Genomic DNA, 15,717 nt, shown 5'->3' with positions numbered 1-15,717 from the left:
GCAAACTAAATTTTTTTTGAGTTGGTGTGTTAGTGGTGGGGAGATGGGAGAGAGATGATCTGAACAGATTATTAAATATGCTGTATTTAGGAATGGAATAAACTGGCCACTTTTTAAAAGAGTCTTGATATCCACTTTTTAAATTATTCTCCAAAGGGATTGTGTCAGTTTACATTAGTGTTGAGAAGGAATAATGGTACTCCTTTGTCCAAACCCTTGATAAAGTAGGAGCACATTTGGTTTTTAAAATTTCTTTAGTCATGAATTATCTACCAGTTAGTTTGGTTATGACAGATTATTTATTATAATTTATAAGTGCCATTAGATTTTTTTCCTGTAAGAGATGGGGAACAGAATGTGCTTTAAAATAATATGTTTATAAAGATAAATCTTTATAAATGGAATAGATTAGAACAGAGTGACTATTGGCAAGGAAACTAGATAAGTGATATTTGGTTTGGATGGTAGCAGAAATAGGTGGAAATAGGAGTGAATTTAAGACATAATAATATCAAGGAAGAATTAACAGGACATGGAGACTGAGCAGGATGAAGGAGAAGTCAACAATGAATGTGAGACTTAGCTTTCTTTAGAGGCCCAGAATAATTTACATATGTAAAAAGATATTTACATATATAATATATTTAAAATTCACATAACATAAAAATAATCATTTTAACCTTTTTAAAGTGTACAGTTAAGTAGTTTATAGTATATTCACAAAGTTGTGCAATTTCAGAACATTGCCACTAATTTCAGAACATTTTTATCACCTTCCCCTTCCTGCTTCATACCTCCTAATTCCAACCTCTTCTCATCTCCTGGAAACCACTGATCTCCCTTCTGCTTGAATTTGTCTATCTGGACATTTCCTATAAATGGAATCATACAATTATTTGGCCTTTTGTGTCTGGCTTCTTTCACTTAGTAATGTTTTCATGGTTCAGCGGTGTTACAGCATGTATTAATCAGTACTTCATTTCTTTTTATGGCTGAATAGTATTCCATCACATAGATTTTACTTGTCCATTCTTGAATTGATTCCTTTTTGTGTGTGGCTACTATGAATATTGCTTCTATAAACATTTGCATACAAGTTTTTGTGTAAATATATATGCTTTTAATTCTCTTGGGCATTTTACATTCCCACCAGCAGTGTATGAGAGTTTCAGTTTCTATCATTGCCAACACTTTTTATTTTACATTTTAAAATTATAGCTATCCTAGTTTATGTGGATGGTATCTTACTGTGGTTTTGATTTGTATTTTTCTAATGACTGGTAATGTTGAGCATCTTCTCATGTAAATGTCTATTCAAATTCTTTGCCCACTTTATTTTTGCAAAGGCTATCATCATTTATTTTCCCATTTAACTTAATAGATGCCTATTTCACTGGATCCATTTCTCCATAAAATATTAGTGGCACATACTTTTCCTTTTTTCTTCTAAATTCTGTTGCAAACAAATATATTTATAGGTTACTTACAGTAGTCATATATTCTTCCCTTTTTATTTTTGTTGTTTTTTATTGTAGTAAAATATATATAACATAAAATTTACATCTTTAACCATTTTTAGGTGCCTAATTCAGTGACATTAAGTACATTTACAATGTTGTGCAAGCATCATCACTATCCATTTCCAAAACATTTTATCATTCCCCAAAAGAAACTCTGTACCTATTAAACAATAAGATTAGAGAATTTATAATATTTTTGGGATGTCTTAAAATGGAATCTGGTTTATATCATATAAATCTATTTCAGCTTTGATTAATTTAAAGGAATATATTATATAACAGGTAGCAGATTGTGTTCTTTAATTTTTATAATTGTCATTGATTGTTAGTACTTGTTTGTGAAAGGATGATTTCTTGAAATGACAAATGTACTTGTTTTGAAAAAAATATTTTACCATTATAAATACAATGCATATAACTTAGTTTTATGTATTGCATATAATTTGAAGTTGAAAGTACACATATATATATATGCTGTATAACTTATTATTTTAGGAAACCCAAGAATATACTCGAAATGTTGTTAGATATTGCCTTGAAGCTCTTCAAGACTGGTTTGATGCAATTAACTTTGTAGATGAGGTATGTACATTTTTGATATATGTAAAAGCATTTAAGAAAAGAACTGTTAGATTACATTTAACACTGAAAATAATGAGTACCTTTTCATAGGACAAGGGAAAGAAGTCAGAGTGAATAATATTAAGTTTTAAAAAGGAAGAAGTGGGAAACCAGTTCTTTGACATCTAGGAGGTTCCACAGTGCATTACTTACGTTTGTTTATTTCCTAGAGAAGGGCATGATATTTTTTCCTGTGCTTAAATGTGTCTATCTCAGTATTTGTCAGTAGTAAATTAGTTTTATTTGAAGAGGTAAAAATGACAGTGCAAATGTGAATAGCATAGGGGATATTGATGGAAAGGGTATTACAACTTTTTTAATTGGTCATCATTCTTGTGTGGGTTTGAACAAAGGTGATTGTTATTAATAATAAATAACATAGAAGAGGCTCTGTATGAATTAAACAGGGCTTGCTTCTAATTAGTCAGCCACGTTTACTATCAGAAGCCCCTTTTATTCCTCTTATAAAGTGGCATCACAATATGCCAAATGTAGAAGGAAGACCATGTTTCAGATTACTTCAATTCCCCGGGTGATTTCTGACTCTTAGACAGATGGAACCTCTGCTGTCTTTTTGTTTTTAAAACTGAAACTAACCCATTAAGTTCCCCTTCCCCACACCCTAGCCTTACTCCACCATTATACTTTCTGTCTCTATGATTTTGACTAAGTAACTCATATAAATGGAATCACATAGTATTTGTCTTTTTGTGACTGGCTTATTTCACTTAGCAAAAAGTCCTCAAGGTTCATCCATCTTGTAGCATGTGTCAGAAATTTCTTCCTTTTTATGAAAGGCAAACTTTTATTTATTAGACTAATTTATGGACTTTTATTCACATAATGAGGAGGATGCTATTCTCATATTTTTGAAAAAAACTTTCACGGATGTGACATATTGCAGCTCTTTATAGTTGTATACTGATACTACATTGGCATTATTATCTGAATGTTCTGGATAATATTTTTTAACATGAAAAACTTTACTAAAATTTATAAAAGCATTAAAAACACATATTTTTTAATTTTTAATTTTGTTATTTGTTTAAAAAAGACAGCTGTTGTATACTTTTTTTTTTTTTAATATATTTTATTGATTTTTTACAGAGAGGAAGGAAGAGGGATAGAGAGTTAGAAACATCGATCAGCTGCCTCTTGCACACCTCCTACTGGAGATGTGCCCACAACCAAGTTACGTGCCCTTGACCGGAATCGAACCTGGGACCTTTCAGTCCGCAGGCCGACGCTCTATCCACTGAGCCAAACCGGTTTTGGCTCTGTTGTATACTTTTGCCGTATAGTGATAGTGTGACCCATGGGATTCACAGATTTAAAATATAAATTCTGTAATAGTCACAAGGTTGCCCAAAGTCCTTAAGATATGTTGTACTAAGCTTAATTATGGAGGCTGTGTGTTCAGCACTGATATGGGAACATCTCACTTAGCTTGTGAAGGAACCTAGGCAAGCATTTCACCTATACTCAATTTAGGACTATAGTCAGAGGCTCTTACCACTCTGAATATAACAGTGGAGTCCAGAATAACTTCTTCTACTTGTTAGGAAGTTACTTATGTTTTCTAAGCTTGAATTTCCCTTTTTATAAAATGAGACTATTAATAGTTCCTACTCCATAGGATTTTTATGAGGATTAAATGGGGTAATGTGAATAAAGTGGGGACTGGCACATGATGAGTGCTCAGTGTTGGTGAGCTGCAATTGTTGTTCATGTTACTATTATGTATTTGGTATGCATGCATTTGAAGATTCCCAAGTGGCCTATTGTAAAGCGACATCTCTCCCATTTCTTGTTCTGTGCTAGAGACTTCAGAAGATTCAGAATTGAGTAGTATACAATTTTTGCCTTCAGGAACTTACATTTAGGTGTTTAAAATAGAATAGTTTTATCTATTCTGTGTGTTTTTTAAAGCTATACTTCTAAAATTTTAAGTCTTGATTAAAAATATAGGAATAAATCAAGGTGAAAATGTGGTTTTAACATTTTAAAACCTTCTTTGAACTTCTATAAAACATTCTTTGACTTGTAGATTTTCTTTGTTTATTCCAGCCAGCTCCCAACCAAGTCACTTTTCATCTGCCACTACATCGTTACTATGCTATGTTTCTGAGTAAGGTAAGATTGTCATTAAACAATTCTGTTTTTTAATATTAGAAAATAAATATTCATTTAGTAACTTTTTAATCATATTTTTTAGGCTGTGAAATGTCAAGAACTAGATTTGGATTCTGTTTTACCAGATCAGGAAATGTTAATGAAACTAATGATTCATCCACTCCAAATTCAAGTACGTATTCAGGCTCTTAAAGCATTTTGATTGAATTCTTTGGTTAAATGATTCTTCCTTTATTTTATTTGTATGCGGTTATCATTGTTTTAGTAGCCAAAATGTTTGAAAAACATTTTACTGGAGCAGGGGGCGGGAGGCAAGGGTGGACTAGAAGGAGTCAATGGGGGGAACAAGAGGACATATGTAATACTTTCAACAATAAAGATTTAATAAAAATTAAACTCATTTTTCATATTTTTTCCAGGTTATATTTAGGAATTTTTGCTTTTATGAGATTTACATTTAGTTATAGTTTTCTTAGGAATTATTTTCACTATATTTATTTGTAGGGAAAGTTTATAGCACTGTTATGGGGAGTCGGTAGACCTAATGGATTATAGCCTTGGGTGGCATCACTGTTTTATTATCCATGTTGTTTGGGGTAATTTACCTACTTGATTCTTAGTTTCCTCGTTTGTAAAGTGAGAGGACATAAAAGAGAGGAGAATCAGCCTATATAAGCTCTGTGGTTTCTTTCAGTTCTAACATTATAATTTTGTGGGCCAACCTTTAATTTATGTACATTAGAGAGACTTGCACTTCAGTTTGCTTTTCTGGTAATTTTAGATTTGTTAATCATTATTAAACTTTAACTCTTGGGTTTAGGAACAAATAAGAGATGAAGTTATGACTATACTAAGTTTTAATTGATACAGAACATAAACACATGAAGAATTAAATATTAATATAGTAAGAAAATTTGTTCTAATCTGATCTTGTCTTATCTGCCAGTTATTTGGAAGTTGGCTAGTTTGGATTGCAAGTTGAATTAGGATGAATTAAAGATATATTTATTGACTTTGAACACTTAGCTTTGTTTTATGCTCATTTCTGTATTCTTTAAGCATTATATAAGGCTTTTTCTTTTGAGGAGGAAAGAATTAAACGTTAAATTAGTCTCAAATATTTCTCATAGATTTCTTATGAAAATTTCAGTGAATATTACTATAAATATATCCAGAAGTCATCACTAACTTTTATAAAATGAACTCACATATACAATTCCAACAAAAGGGACCACATAAAGCATTTAAAAAATTTAAAGTATATATTTGAATTGAATGTCTTAAACCAGGGGTCCTCAAACTTTTTAAACAGGGGGCCAGTTCACTGTCCCTCAGACTGTTGGAGGGCCGGACTATAGTTTAAAAAAAAAACTATGAACAAATTTCTATGCGCACTGCGGGCCCGGGACAAGTCGGCTGCTAAGCAGGACAGGCAGCAGCACCCGGCGGGCCGGATAAATGTCCTTGGTGGGCCGCATGTGGCCCGCGGGCCGTAGTTTGAGGACCCCTGTGACAGAATGTCAGGCTCATACTGTGATCTACACTAATAAAAGAGAAAGATGCAAATTGACCATACCTTCGTGAAACCCACCAGCCAATCAGGAGTGGATATGCAGATTAACCCAACAAAGATGGTGGGTTAATTTGCATACACAGGTGGCGGGGGGGGGGGGGCGGGGGGGGATGCTTGCGACAACACAGGCATTTCGCACCACCCCAGCAGCTCCGGGCCTCTGGGCAGTGTGGGAAGGCGGAAAGGCGGCTCCGGGCCATAGTGAAGGCGGTGCCGGCAGCCAGGGGAAGGAAGGCCCATTCTTGCACGAATCTTCGTGCATTAGGCCTCTAGTTTAAGTTATAAAATATTTTTAAGTGATTTTTCAATATAACATATTTTATAAAGATTGAATTTAGATGACTTCTTTGTCCAATTTACATAATTTTTATTTTACTAGGCAAGTCTTGCTGAAATCCACAGCAATATGTGGGTAAGAAATGGCCTGCAAATCAAAGGACAAGCCATGACCTATGTTCAATCTCATTTCTGTAATTCCATGATTGATCCTGACATTTACCTATTACAGGTAAGCCAACTTGATAATAGATGTTGTACTTTAGATTAGAAATGTCTCATTTGTACCCACAGGATTCTAATTTATTCATATGACTAAGTGACAACACGGAGAGGTCATTGCTATTGAAAGAAGAATTTGTTGTTTAACTTCCCAAGAGAAGGGGCCATGCCACATATGCAGGACCACAGAGGAAGCATTAGATTTGTGCAGGAGGTGGAAGCAGGTGGAGGGGGAAATTTAAGAGTAGAACTCTCTCTCTCTTTTTTATTGGTGTTTTCATAGGAAAGGCAAGTCAGGGCAGGGGAAACACTTTAGAATTGGCTAGTTTGAATAATTTTGGTGGGTTTTTGCGGCATAGGGACTGTCCCCGGCTATCTGGTACTTGGTCCTGGATTGATTTACTGTAGGGGGCACATTGGCTTGTTGTATGTGAGTTAGATAAAGGGAGTGACTGATTTGCATATAAGAGACTGGCTCCCAAGTGAGTTATTTACTATCTTTAGGATTTAGCTCTCCTTGAGAGTACCTGGGTAGTTTCTTGCTGGATCTGTAAGGCCTCCCCAAGATTTCAAAACATCATAGATGCAAAAAATTAAAAAAAACACACCCAACATGATTGATATAAGAAGTAAAATTGAATATGGAGAAATAAAATAGATGGTTGTTTTTTGTTTTTTTGTTTTTGTCTTTTAAAGGTTTGTGCTTCTAGACTTGACCCAGATTATTTTATTTCATCTGTCTTTGAAAGGTAAGCATACTTTTATAAGACAGGTATTAGGAAGTATTTGGAATTTAAGTTAATTTTGTTTTAACATTAAAAAATTTGTCTCAAATATTTCTCATAGATTTAAAGTAGTGGATTTGTTGACAATGGCGTCGCAACATCAAAACACAGTACTTGATGCAGAGCATGAGAGGTCGATGTTAGAAGGCGCTCTTACATTTCTTGTGATTCTTTTGAGTCTTCGTTTACATTTAGGTAAAAACCAGTGATACTAATACTTGGGTATTAAATATTCTCTTCCCTTTCCTCTCCCTCCCAGTGTTAATAATTGGCTTGTGGAAAAAAAAGGAAGGGATGTGGACATATTTAAACAGTGTTTCAAACTTAATATGTTAAAACCCTTAATTTAAGGGAACTGCAAACAGCAGGTAGTTAAAATGCAGTTATATTTGGGGCATTGCATTCTTTGCTCTTTAATTTTTAAAGCATCTTATTTTTGGTAAAACAGCTTAATAAAATGTGTGGTAAGTTGTTTCTTTATAATTTGTTAATTCAGATTTATTAATTCTGTTTTTAATTATTTTAGGAATGTCTGATGATGAGATTCTTAGGGCAGAGATGGTAGCCCAGCTGTGTATGAATGACAGGACACATAGTTCATTGCTGGACCTCATATCCTTTTAAAAGTTTAATTTACTAATAGTTGCAGGATCTAAATAATAAGTAATTTTTATGGATTAAAGATATATCACTTTTTTGACTAAAATTTTTTTTGAATTTGAAAATAGTATGGAAAAAGTAACTCCAAATGTTTGTTCAATTGTGTGTTCAGGGCTAGTGACAGATGTGTTTGCCTCTAATTGTCACCTCTCAGCTCTTTTTTTAAAAATATATTTTTTATTGATATGAGAGAGAAAGGGAAAGGGAAAGAGCGATAGAAACATTAATCATGAGAGAGAATCATTGATCAGTCGCCTCCTGCACACCCCTTACTGGGGATCGAGCCTGCAACCCCGGCATATGCCCTTGACCAGAATTGAACCTGGGACCCTTCAATCTGCAGGCTGACGCTCTAGCCACTGAGCCAAACCGACTAGGGCTCTCAGTGAGCTCTTGTTAGGCCTCCGTTAGACCTCAGGACTGATGACTCTGGGCACCCGAGGAAATGTATGACCTTCTAGGACAGCATTTGTGAAAGAAAGCTGGACACCTTATAAAAGGCAGCGAGTACTTTATCGTATAGCCTGGCTGGAATTCTGGTTAAAATTTAGAGGTTTACCTTATACTTATTATTACTAGGGTTTTAAACATTCTAAGGACTTTTTCTTCGAGTTTACTATTAAACCAAGAGGTTTTTAAGGGCAAGGACTATTGTCTACAACTTTGAAAACTTATGGTTCCTTGTATAGGACTGAGCATACATGGGTATGTTATTTTTGTTACTGTTACAAAATCTTAGACCAAGATCATTATGTTATTTTGTTATAAATATTTTTCTTGTAAATGTTTGACTAAATTACTTTATATATTGTGAATATGTTTAGAGTAATTTGCTACAGTTTTGTGAAATGACTCCTATTGGAATTCCTGTTTGATAACCTTGAAGATTTTCATAAGCAGCATCCATTTGATGTTTTAGAAATTTTTTTAACAGTTATATACTGTGTATCAGTGCTGTAACAGAGCAAAAGCATTTTAGAAATTTTGAATTTAAAAGAATTGTATACTTTAATGTGAAACCAGTGGGAAAGAGTCTGTGGTTTTCTGGTTTTCTTCTTTTAAAAAATTTGCTTAGCATCTTTTTCTTTTTACTTTGAGGATGACATTTTTGGAAAAACAACCTTTACTCATAAAAATCTTGGTTAATTTTTAGTCTGCTCTCTTTGATTTTCTAAGGGAAAGCACACATTTGCAAAATGATAAAAATACAAATTAATTTTTTTAGAGTTTTATTTTTCCTCTTCTGAAATTTGATTAATTTGTTTTGGGGAAATATACTTGGGAACTACTTCAGCATATACTTTATTAGTCTTCCAGATTAAAAATATTTTTAAAATTCACAATTATAAATAGTTATTGAATTATATAGCCCTCTTGTGGCCAACTTCATATATTACAGACAATTCTGCCTTTTTAACAAAAACAGTTAGAAACCAGGGTACCTTGGTAAGATTTTAAAGCTGGCTTTTAGTCATGAATTTTTTTTTCTTGACACATACATCATATTCCAGAAAATCCAAATCCCAAAAGTGGCATTATTCCAGGCAGTTATAGCTTTGAATCAGTTTTATCAGCTGTAGCTGATTTTAAGGCTCCTGTTTTTGAACCTGGAGGTTCTATGCAACAAGGCATGTATACTCCTAAAGGTACGTTTATGTACATAAATATTCTTTTAAATATCAGTTTTCCTGAAGGTAAGTTGTGTATACTGAAAAAAAATGTTTTGCCTTTTATTTATTGTGCTTTTGGGTTTTTTCTTCAACTTCTTAATAGATGTATGTCTGTCCTTTATGGTATACAGTGATATTGCTATTATTTATTTACAAATCTATGGTTTTTATATTATAATAAAGTTTTTTAGATGACTCTGAATTATAAAAGGAACTTTATATATGAACTGTATCTAGTTCATTTTTATAAGTGAACGAACTGTAAATAAACCACAAATTATAAAACAAAATATATACCTAAAACATTTTGAATGTATTTGCTCTCAAAATTTGATTTGGAAATAGTTCTCACCACCCACATTTTAATTTGAAGCAGGTAAAATTAAAATCTATATAGAATACTGAAACATTTTCTTACATTTTGAAAACATAGAATCCTTTCCTTAAATGGTTGATTTTCTAAGATTTCCCCCAGGATTTATAGATAACATGTTTGATAAGAGCCAGAAGTAGGTGAAGTCTTGATTCACAGTCTTTTCTTTTTCACTTTTACATTTTCACTAATATAAGGTAAAATTTTGAAAGAAGTAATGGTTACATGCTTCATGACCCCCTCAATACTCGTTTTCTAAATGAAAAACTGATTACCACTTTGAAGTTGTGAATAGCATGTACTGTGTTCGGCAAAACAGCAGAATAAGCCTTATTGTGTGGGATTTTTCAGGGAGTTTACAAAGAACAATCCCAAGTTTCTGGTTGGGATATATTCCATTAAAGGAAAAGTTTTTCTTTGTTGCAGAGAGCATTTTCTATCTAAAATTTAGGTGAGCTTCCAAGGGGAGTGGTGTTCTTGTTTAGTGCAGTGCTTATTAAAGTGTGCGGTGAGGATTACCCCTGTCAGACTCACTTGTGGTCCTTATTGAAAACCAAATCTGCTCTCATTAAGATCGCTAGGGATGGATTCTGAGAGTATGCTTTTTTAACAAGCTCTACAAGATGATTGTCATACACAATAAAGTTTTAGACACTGAGATGGAGCACTGGGTATTTGAAGATTAGAGTCAAGAAATTGGGTGTTATATTCAAACACAGTACTGAATTGTATTGGCTAGTTGTGTGATGTTGAGAAAATTAATGTATCTTTGGATTTGACTTATTTGCAAAATGAATGGTTTTTAAGGTTTTCAAAAGTGATTAAATAAACCTTTTTATAATTTCGGGAACTAAGCCTTAAGTAAATCTGCTATAGAAACCTGCTAAAAGCAGCCCGACTCTTGTAAAAGTGTGTGTGAGTAGTGGACATACAGCCTCTTGTCTGTTTTGGCACCTCCTTGCTCCAAAGTGGCCCCTGTTAAACCTCTGGAAATTCAGCTCCAATGGAATACCGTTTGAAGCCTTCTGGACTCGTTAAGCACTGAAGTTTTCTTCCATTGCTATGGTTTCATAATTCTAATAAAAGCATTGGCATTTTAATTTTACAAATTAATAGAGTTAAAAGTGAAGGACAATAAATGATAATAGAAACAGTAGCGAAAGTCTTTGTGAAGGACTATCTTAAGGATCTTAGATCATACTTATAATTTAAGACGAATAGTGTATCCCATTTGACCCAGTAATACCACTTCTAGGAATATATCCCAAGAAAACAGAAACACCAATCAGAAAGGATATATGTACCCCTATGTTCATAGCAGCACAATTTACCATAGCTAAGATTTGGAAACAGCCTAAGTGCCCATCAGCAGATGAATGGATTAGAAAACTTTGGTACATCTACACAATGGAATACTATGCTGCTGTAAAAAAGAAGGAATTCTTACCATTTGCAACAGCATGGATGGACCTGGAGAGCATTATGTTAAGCGAAATAAGCCAGTCAGAGAAAGATAAATATCACATGACCCCACTAATTTGTGGAATATAATGAATAACATAAACTGATGAACAAAAACAGATCCAGAGACAGAGAAGCATCGATCAGACAGACCGTCAAACCTCAGAGGGAAGGTAGGGGAGGGAGGGGGGAAGAGGGAGCGATCAGCCAAAGAACTTGTATGCATGCATATAAGCCTAACCAATGGACAGACACCAGGGGGATGGTGTGTGTGTGTGGGGACAATGGGGGAATAAGGACACATATATAATACCTTAATAAAGAAAAAAAGAAAAAGAAAATAAGAACAACTGTTAAAAGTTTCTTATGCCAGAAAGTTGAAATTATAGTAGATATGTAGGAAGAATCTTAAGCTTCTTACTATGTTTTTAAATGTTGAGAATTCTGCTACAGAGACTGAGAGGGGAAAAAGCTTAATTTAGGAAAGAGGTAGCAGTTTCTAGAATTATTATTCCATGGTATAGATTTTGCCACATCTAAATATCATTTCCATTATTATATACGTAGTATACTGTATTTTCTTAAATGGATTCACCTTTTTAAAACTTTGCCTCATCCTATGCATGATTATTAGTGAGGTCACAGGTTTTATTTACAATGTACATTTTTCTAATACATGTTAGTAGAATTATTAAAAAGGTTTGTACAGTTAATACTTAAAATCATCTTGTGTACCATCATACATAGGATAGTGGTTCCTAATTATGGAGAAGGTAAGGAGATCAATTTCATTATGCCAGTACCATGACAACTTTGGAAAAGTGTTAATACATTGTATTTCTCACTTTCTAGTTGACAATTTACAAAAAATATCCAGTGAACTAAATTTTTATGGTGAGGTATTATCATATAAAAATTTTTGCTCACTAGTTCTGGTGAACTTGAGAACTTTCATAATGATGAAATTATTCATGACATCAAGCTTATTAAAGCAAATATATCGAATTAAAGTCTCCCATCTTTTACATTTAAAATATACTTAAATGTCATTAATCATTAGAGATTGGCTTTTTCCTATGAAGTCAGTGTTTTGTTTCTACTTTCTTTTGAATAATAGCTGAAGTCTGGGATCAGGAGTTTGACCCCGTCATGGTCATTCTTCGAACAGTTTACCGTAGAGATGTGCAGTCTGCAATGGACAGATATACAGCATTGTAAGTTCGTTATATTGATTAGTATAATAATGGACATTTTGTATTTATATAGAAACATTTCAATTATAACACAAATGTGATATGCTCTCATTAAAGTATGCTCTCAGTCCTTAAAGGAGAAAATATTTTAAGATTAAAAAAATAATATGGCTGAGATTTATGTTTTCAAGATCTTGATCCAAAATCTGATTTTAATATGATAAAAATAAATTTTATAAAACATAAAACGAGTGGAATTCAAAGATTGTTTTGTGTTGTTCTACTTTTAAACCACTAGAGGAGGCACAAGTTAAGAGAATAAAATTGTCTGACATCAGAGATGATGGGTATCAAAAAGTGTGGTAATATTGCTATTAACTGGGAAAATAGCCAAAATAAAATGAATTTTACTTGTAAGTATTTAAAGTAGTTTAAAATGTTGATGATTGCAGAAAATAAAGTTTTGAAGGATATCTTTTAATGCATTCAATTTTGTATGTTGTAGATTATTTTAAATGTATTAATTCCACTTATTTTTAAACCTCAATAATTAATATTATATTTTTGAACATCATATTTTATTTTTGCTTTTCTAAAGCTTAAGGTAAACATTTAAAAAACAAGTTTAAATTGATTTAATTTTGAAAAAAATATGTGTCCAGATAACTATCAAAGTATAAATGTATTAGGTATAACTGAAACTATTTAAAAATTTTAAGCAATTTGATTAAAAATAGTATTGCATAGCCCTAGCCTGTTTGGCTCAGTGGAAAGTGTCAGCCTGCTGACCAAAGGGTCCTAGACTTGCTTCTGGTCAAGGGCACGTACCTCTGTTGCAGACTCCTCCTCGGCCTGGGCCCTGCTTAGGTCGGGCAGGAGGCAACCAATCAATGTGTTTCTATCACATCAATATTTCTCTCTGTCTTTTCCTCTCTCTTCCACTCTCTCTAAAAATGGTAGACAATATTTGGAAAAATATCCTCGGGTGAGGATTAAAAAAAAAAGTACTGCATAGGAAATGTGACAAAAATTAATGACAATAAATCACAGTTTATACAACAGTTTAATCTTGAGTCTATCATCTAATTTTAGTTTTGTTTTATTTTTACAGTTTAAAACAGAATGGAAAATTCCCTGGAAACCCTTGGCCTCCCTATAAGAAAAGGACACCACTCCATCCCAGCTATAAAGGTCTCATGAGACTATTGCACTGTAAAACTTTACATATTGTGCTATTCACTCTGCTTTACAAGGTACAGTAGTGATTTGAATAGAAAGATTCCGATTAGAATTTATTTCCATAATTTTCAAATAGAAGTGCTAAAGGATAATATTTATGTAAAAGTACCATTTATAAAGCAAAGTGTATTTATACATTTAAGATGTGTGAGGGTATGTTGTAATCACATGTTTATGAATTCTAAGTTAAAAATAATGGAATAACTATACCATTCTTTGTGGGAAACTATTTATGTTACCCAGTTTCAGATTAGGAGTATTTATAGATGGCTTCTGTAGAACAAGAAGTGAAATATGGTGAGATTACTGGAAGATTGGAATGAGCAACAGGGACCAAACCACCACCAGTAGCCACTAAAATGACAAAACTAAGGTGACAGCCAAGGGGGCCAGTCACCCTGTATTGAAGGTTGTTCTCTTGGTTTTTTAACTCTTATCAGGAATGTGACATGGAGGGATGTAAATGGGTTCCTATATGTCACATTAAGGTTTTGCTTTTGTTAAAGACCTTAGAAACTCAAAAGATATTTTTAGTTTCTTCTTACCTTGAATTTGTTTTATTCTTGGCTCTTCTCACATAAACTGACTTACTTATTTGGCTAACATTAATAGTGTACTAAAAAAATTGTATGCATAATATTGTGGAGTATATGTATGCATATAAAACAGGCATATTTATGATGTAATCTGGATAAGAGATGAAAGACCAAAGAACTATACTCACGTTATATAGATAAAATTACTGTAGACAGTTACAAAGTAACTATAGACATAATAAACATATAATTAGATACAAAGAAAAACTACTGTTCTTCCTAATTAGAATTTGAAAAATTAAAAATTAAAAGGCATAAAAAGAAAAATAAGCATATTTGTTATGCAAATTTCCAATGACTACATACACATTTATTAATTAGTTAAGAAAAAATATATTAAACTTAGTTAAATAGATACTAGATTTTTTTATTAATATTTGCTATGTACTAGTAATGAATAATCCTTTTAGATTTTTGTATCCCTCCCTTCTTTTCAACTCTACCTGAGCAATTTTTCAATTTATTCCTGTTAAGATTTTAGACATGTGTTTAAAAATACCTTAAATGGTTTATTTTTATTAATTTCCAAGAGGATTATTCAGTAAAATGATTTAAATTTTTCTTTTCTTTATTAAAAAAGTAAAATATTTTTTCCTTACTAAAATGATATTTGTATTTATTTTACAAATAAAAGACATTTTTGAATGTTTACTTAGTGCTAGATTTTGTTTCAAATGCTTTATATATAATTATATACATTACTTTGTTTAATTCTAGCAACAAATTTATGAGTTACAGTTGTTATTTTTATTTTTCAGGTATGATTTTTGAGTTTTAGAGGTTAAATAACTAGTTCAGATGGTGAATGTGAGCACTGTTTTAATTAATAAGTAGTAAGTCAATAACTTATGATTTAAAAATTAAAGTCTTACTGTAAATGATTTATGTTGTCTCAAGTTATATTTTTCAACCTTTTATTTGCTTACTGTAAAAATAGTATTTTATCAAAAATAGAAAGGCAGTGTTTTAGTTGTTATAAGTTATTAGGAACAAATTTTTTAAAGTCTGAACTTTATAATAGCTTTTCTTAATTTAATGATCATTGAAAAAAATTTTCTAATTGACATTGCATTGGCAAGCCAACTTTCTAAAAACCAATGTCAGTAAAACATTTTTTCTCCTGCCATGTTTGTTAACAAACATTAATATAGAATATGTTAATAAAATTCCTCAGAAAAGTCAAGTTTAATTTTTTTGCAGTATCTAATAAAATGATTTTTTTCTTAGCTATGAAATTGAAGCTGTAAGATAGAATGTCACAGGATTTCAAGCCAAAATTTATTTGAATTTAGTAATATTTTATTTATCAAGAGGAGGCAGTGTAGTAATGGTAGACAATCTTTGGGAGTCTGAAATCTGCATTCTAGTTTTGCTTACCCTAACTGAATGTGTGGC

At 32.4% G+C, this 15,717-nt stretch overlaps 1 protein-coding gene across 1 annotated transcript in view; it reads left to right on the top strand.

Annotated features, from left to right (window-relative positions):
* UBR3 (ubiquitin protein ligase E3 component n-recognin 3) overlaps window positions 1–15,717 on the top strand; it is a 185,655-nt gene that overhangs the window by 78,975 nt on the left and 90,963 nt on the right. The window contains 10 exon segments of the mRNA XM_080667973.1: window positions 2,016–2,102; window positions 4,209–4,274; window positions 4,357–4,446; window positions 6,227–6,355; window positions 7,042–7,094; window positions 7,192–7,325; window positions 7,657–7,748; window positions 9,304–9,436; window positions 12,412–12,508; window positions 13,599–13,740. Of these exon segments, the coding sequence (XP_080524099.1) occupies window positions 2,016–2,102; window positions 4,209–4,274; window positions 4,357–4,446; window positions 6,227–6,355; window positions 7,042–7,094; window positions 7,192–7,325; window positions 7,657–7,748; window positions 9,304–9,436; window positions 12,412–12,508; window positions 13,599–13,740 (1,023 nt within the window).

This window comes from Plecotus auritus (genome assembly GCF_963455305.1).
Source record: "Plecotus auritus genome assembly, chromosome: 5".
Classification (NCBI taxonomy): domain Eukaryota; kingdom Metazoa; phylum Chordata; class Mammalia; order Chiroptera; family Vespertilionidae; genus Plecotus; species Plecotus auritus.
Note: the sequence above shows the minus strand (reverse complement) of the source record. Positions and strands in the feature narration are given on the sequence as shown.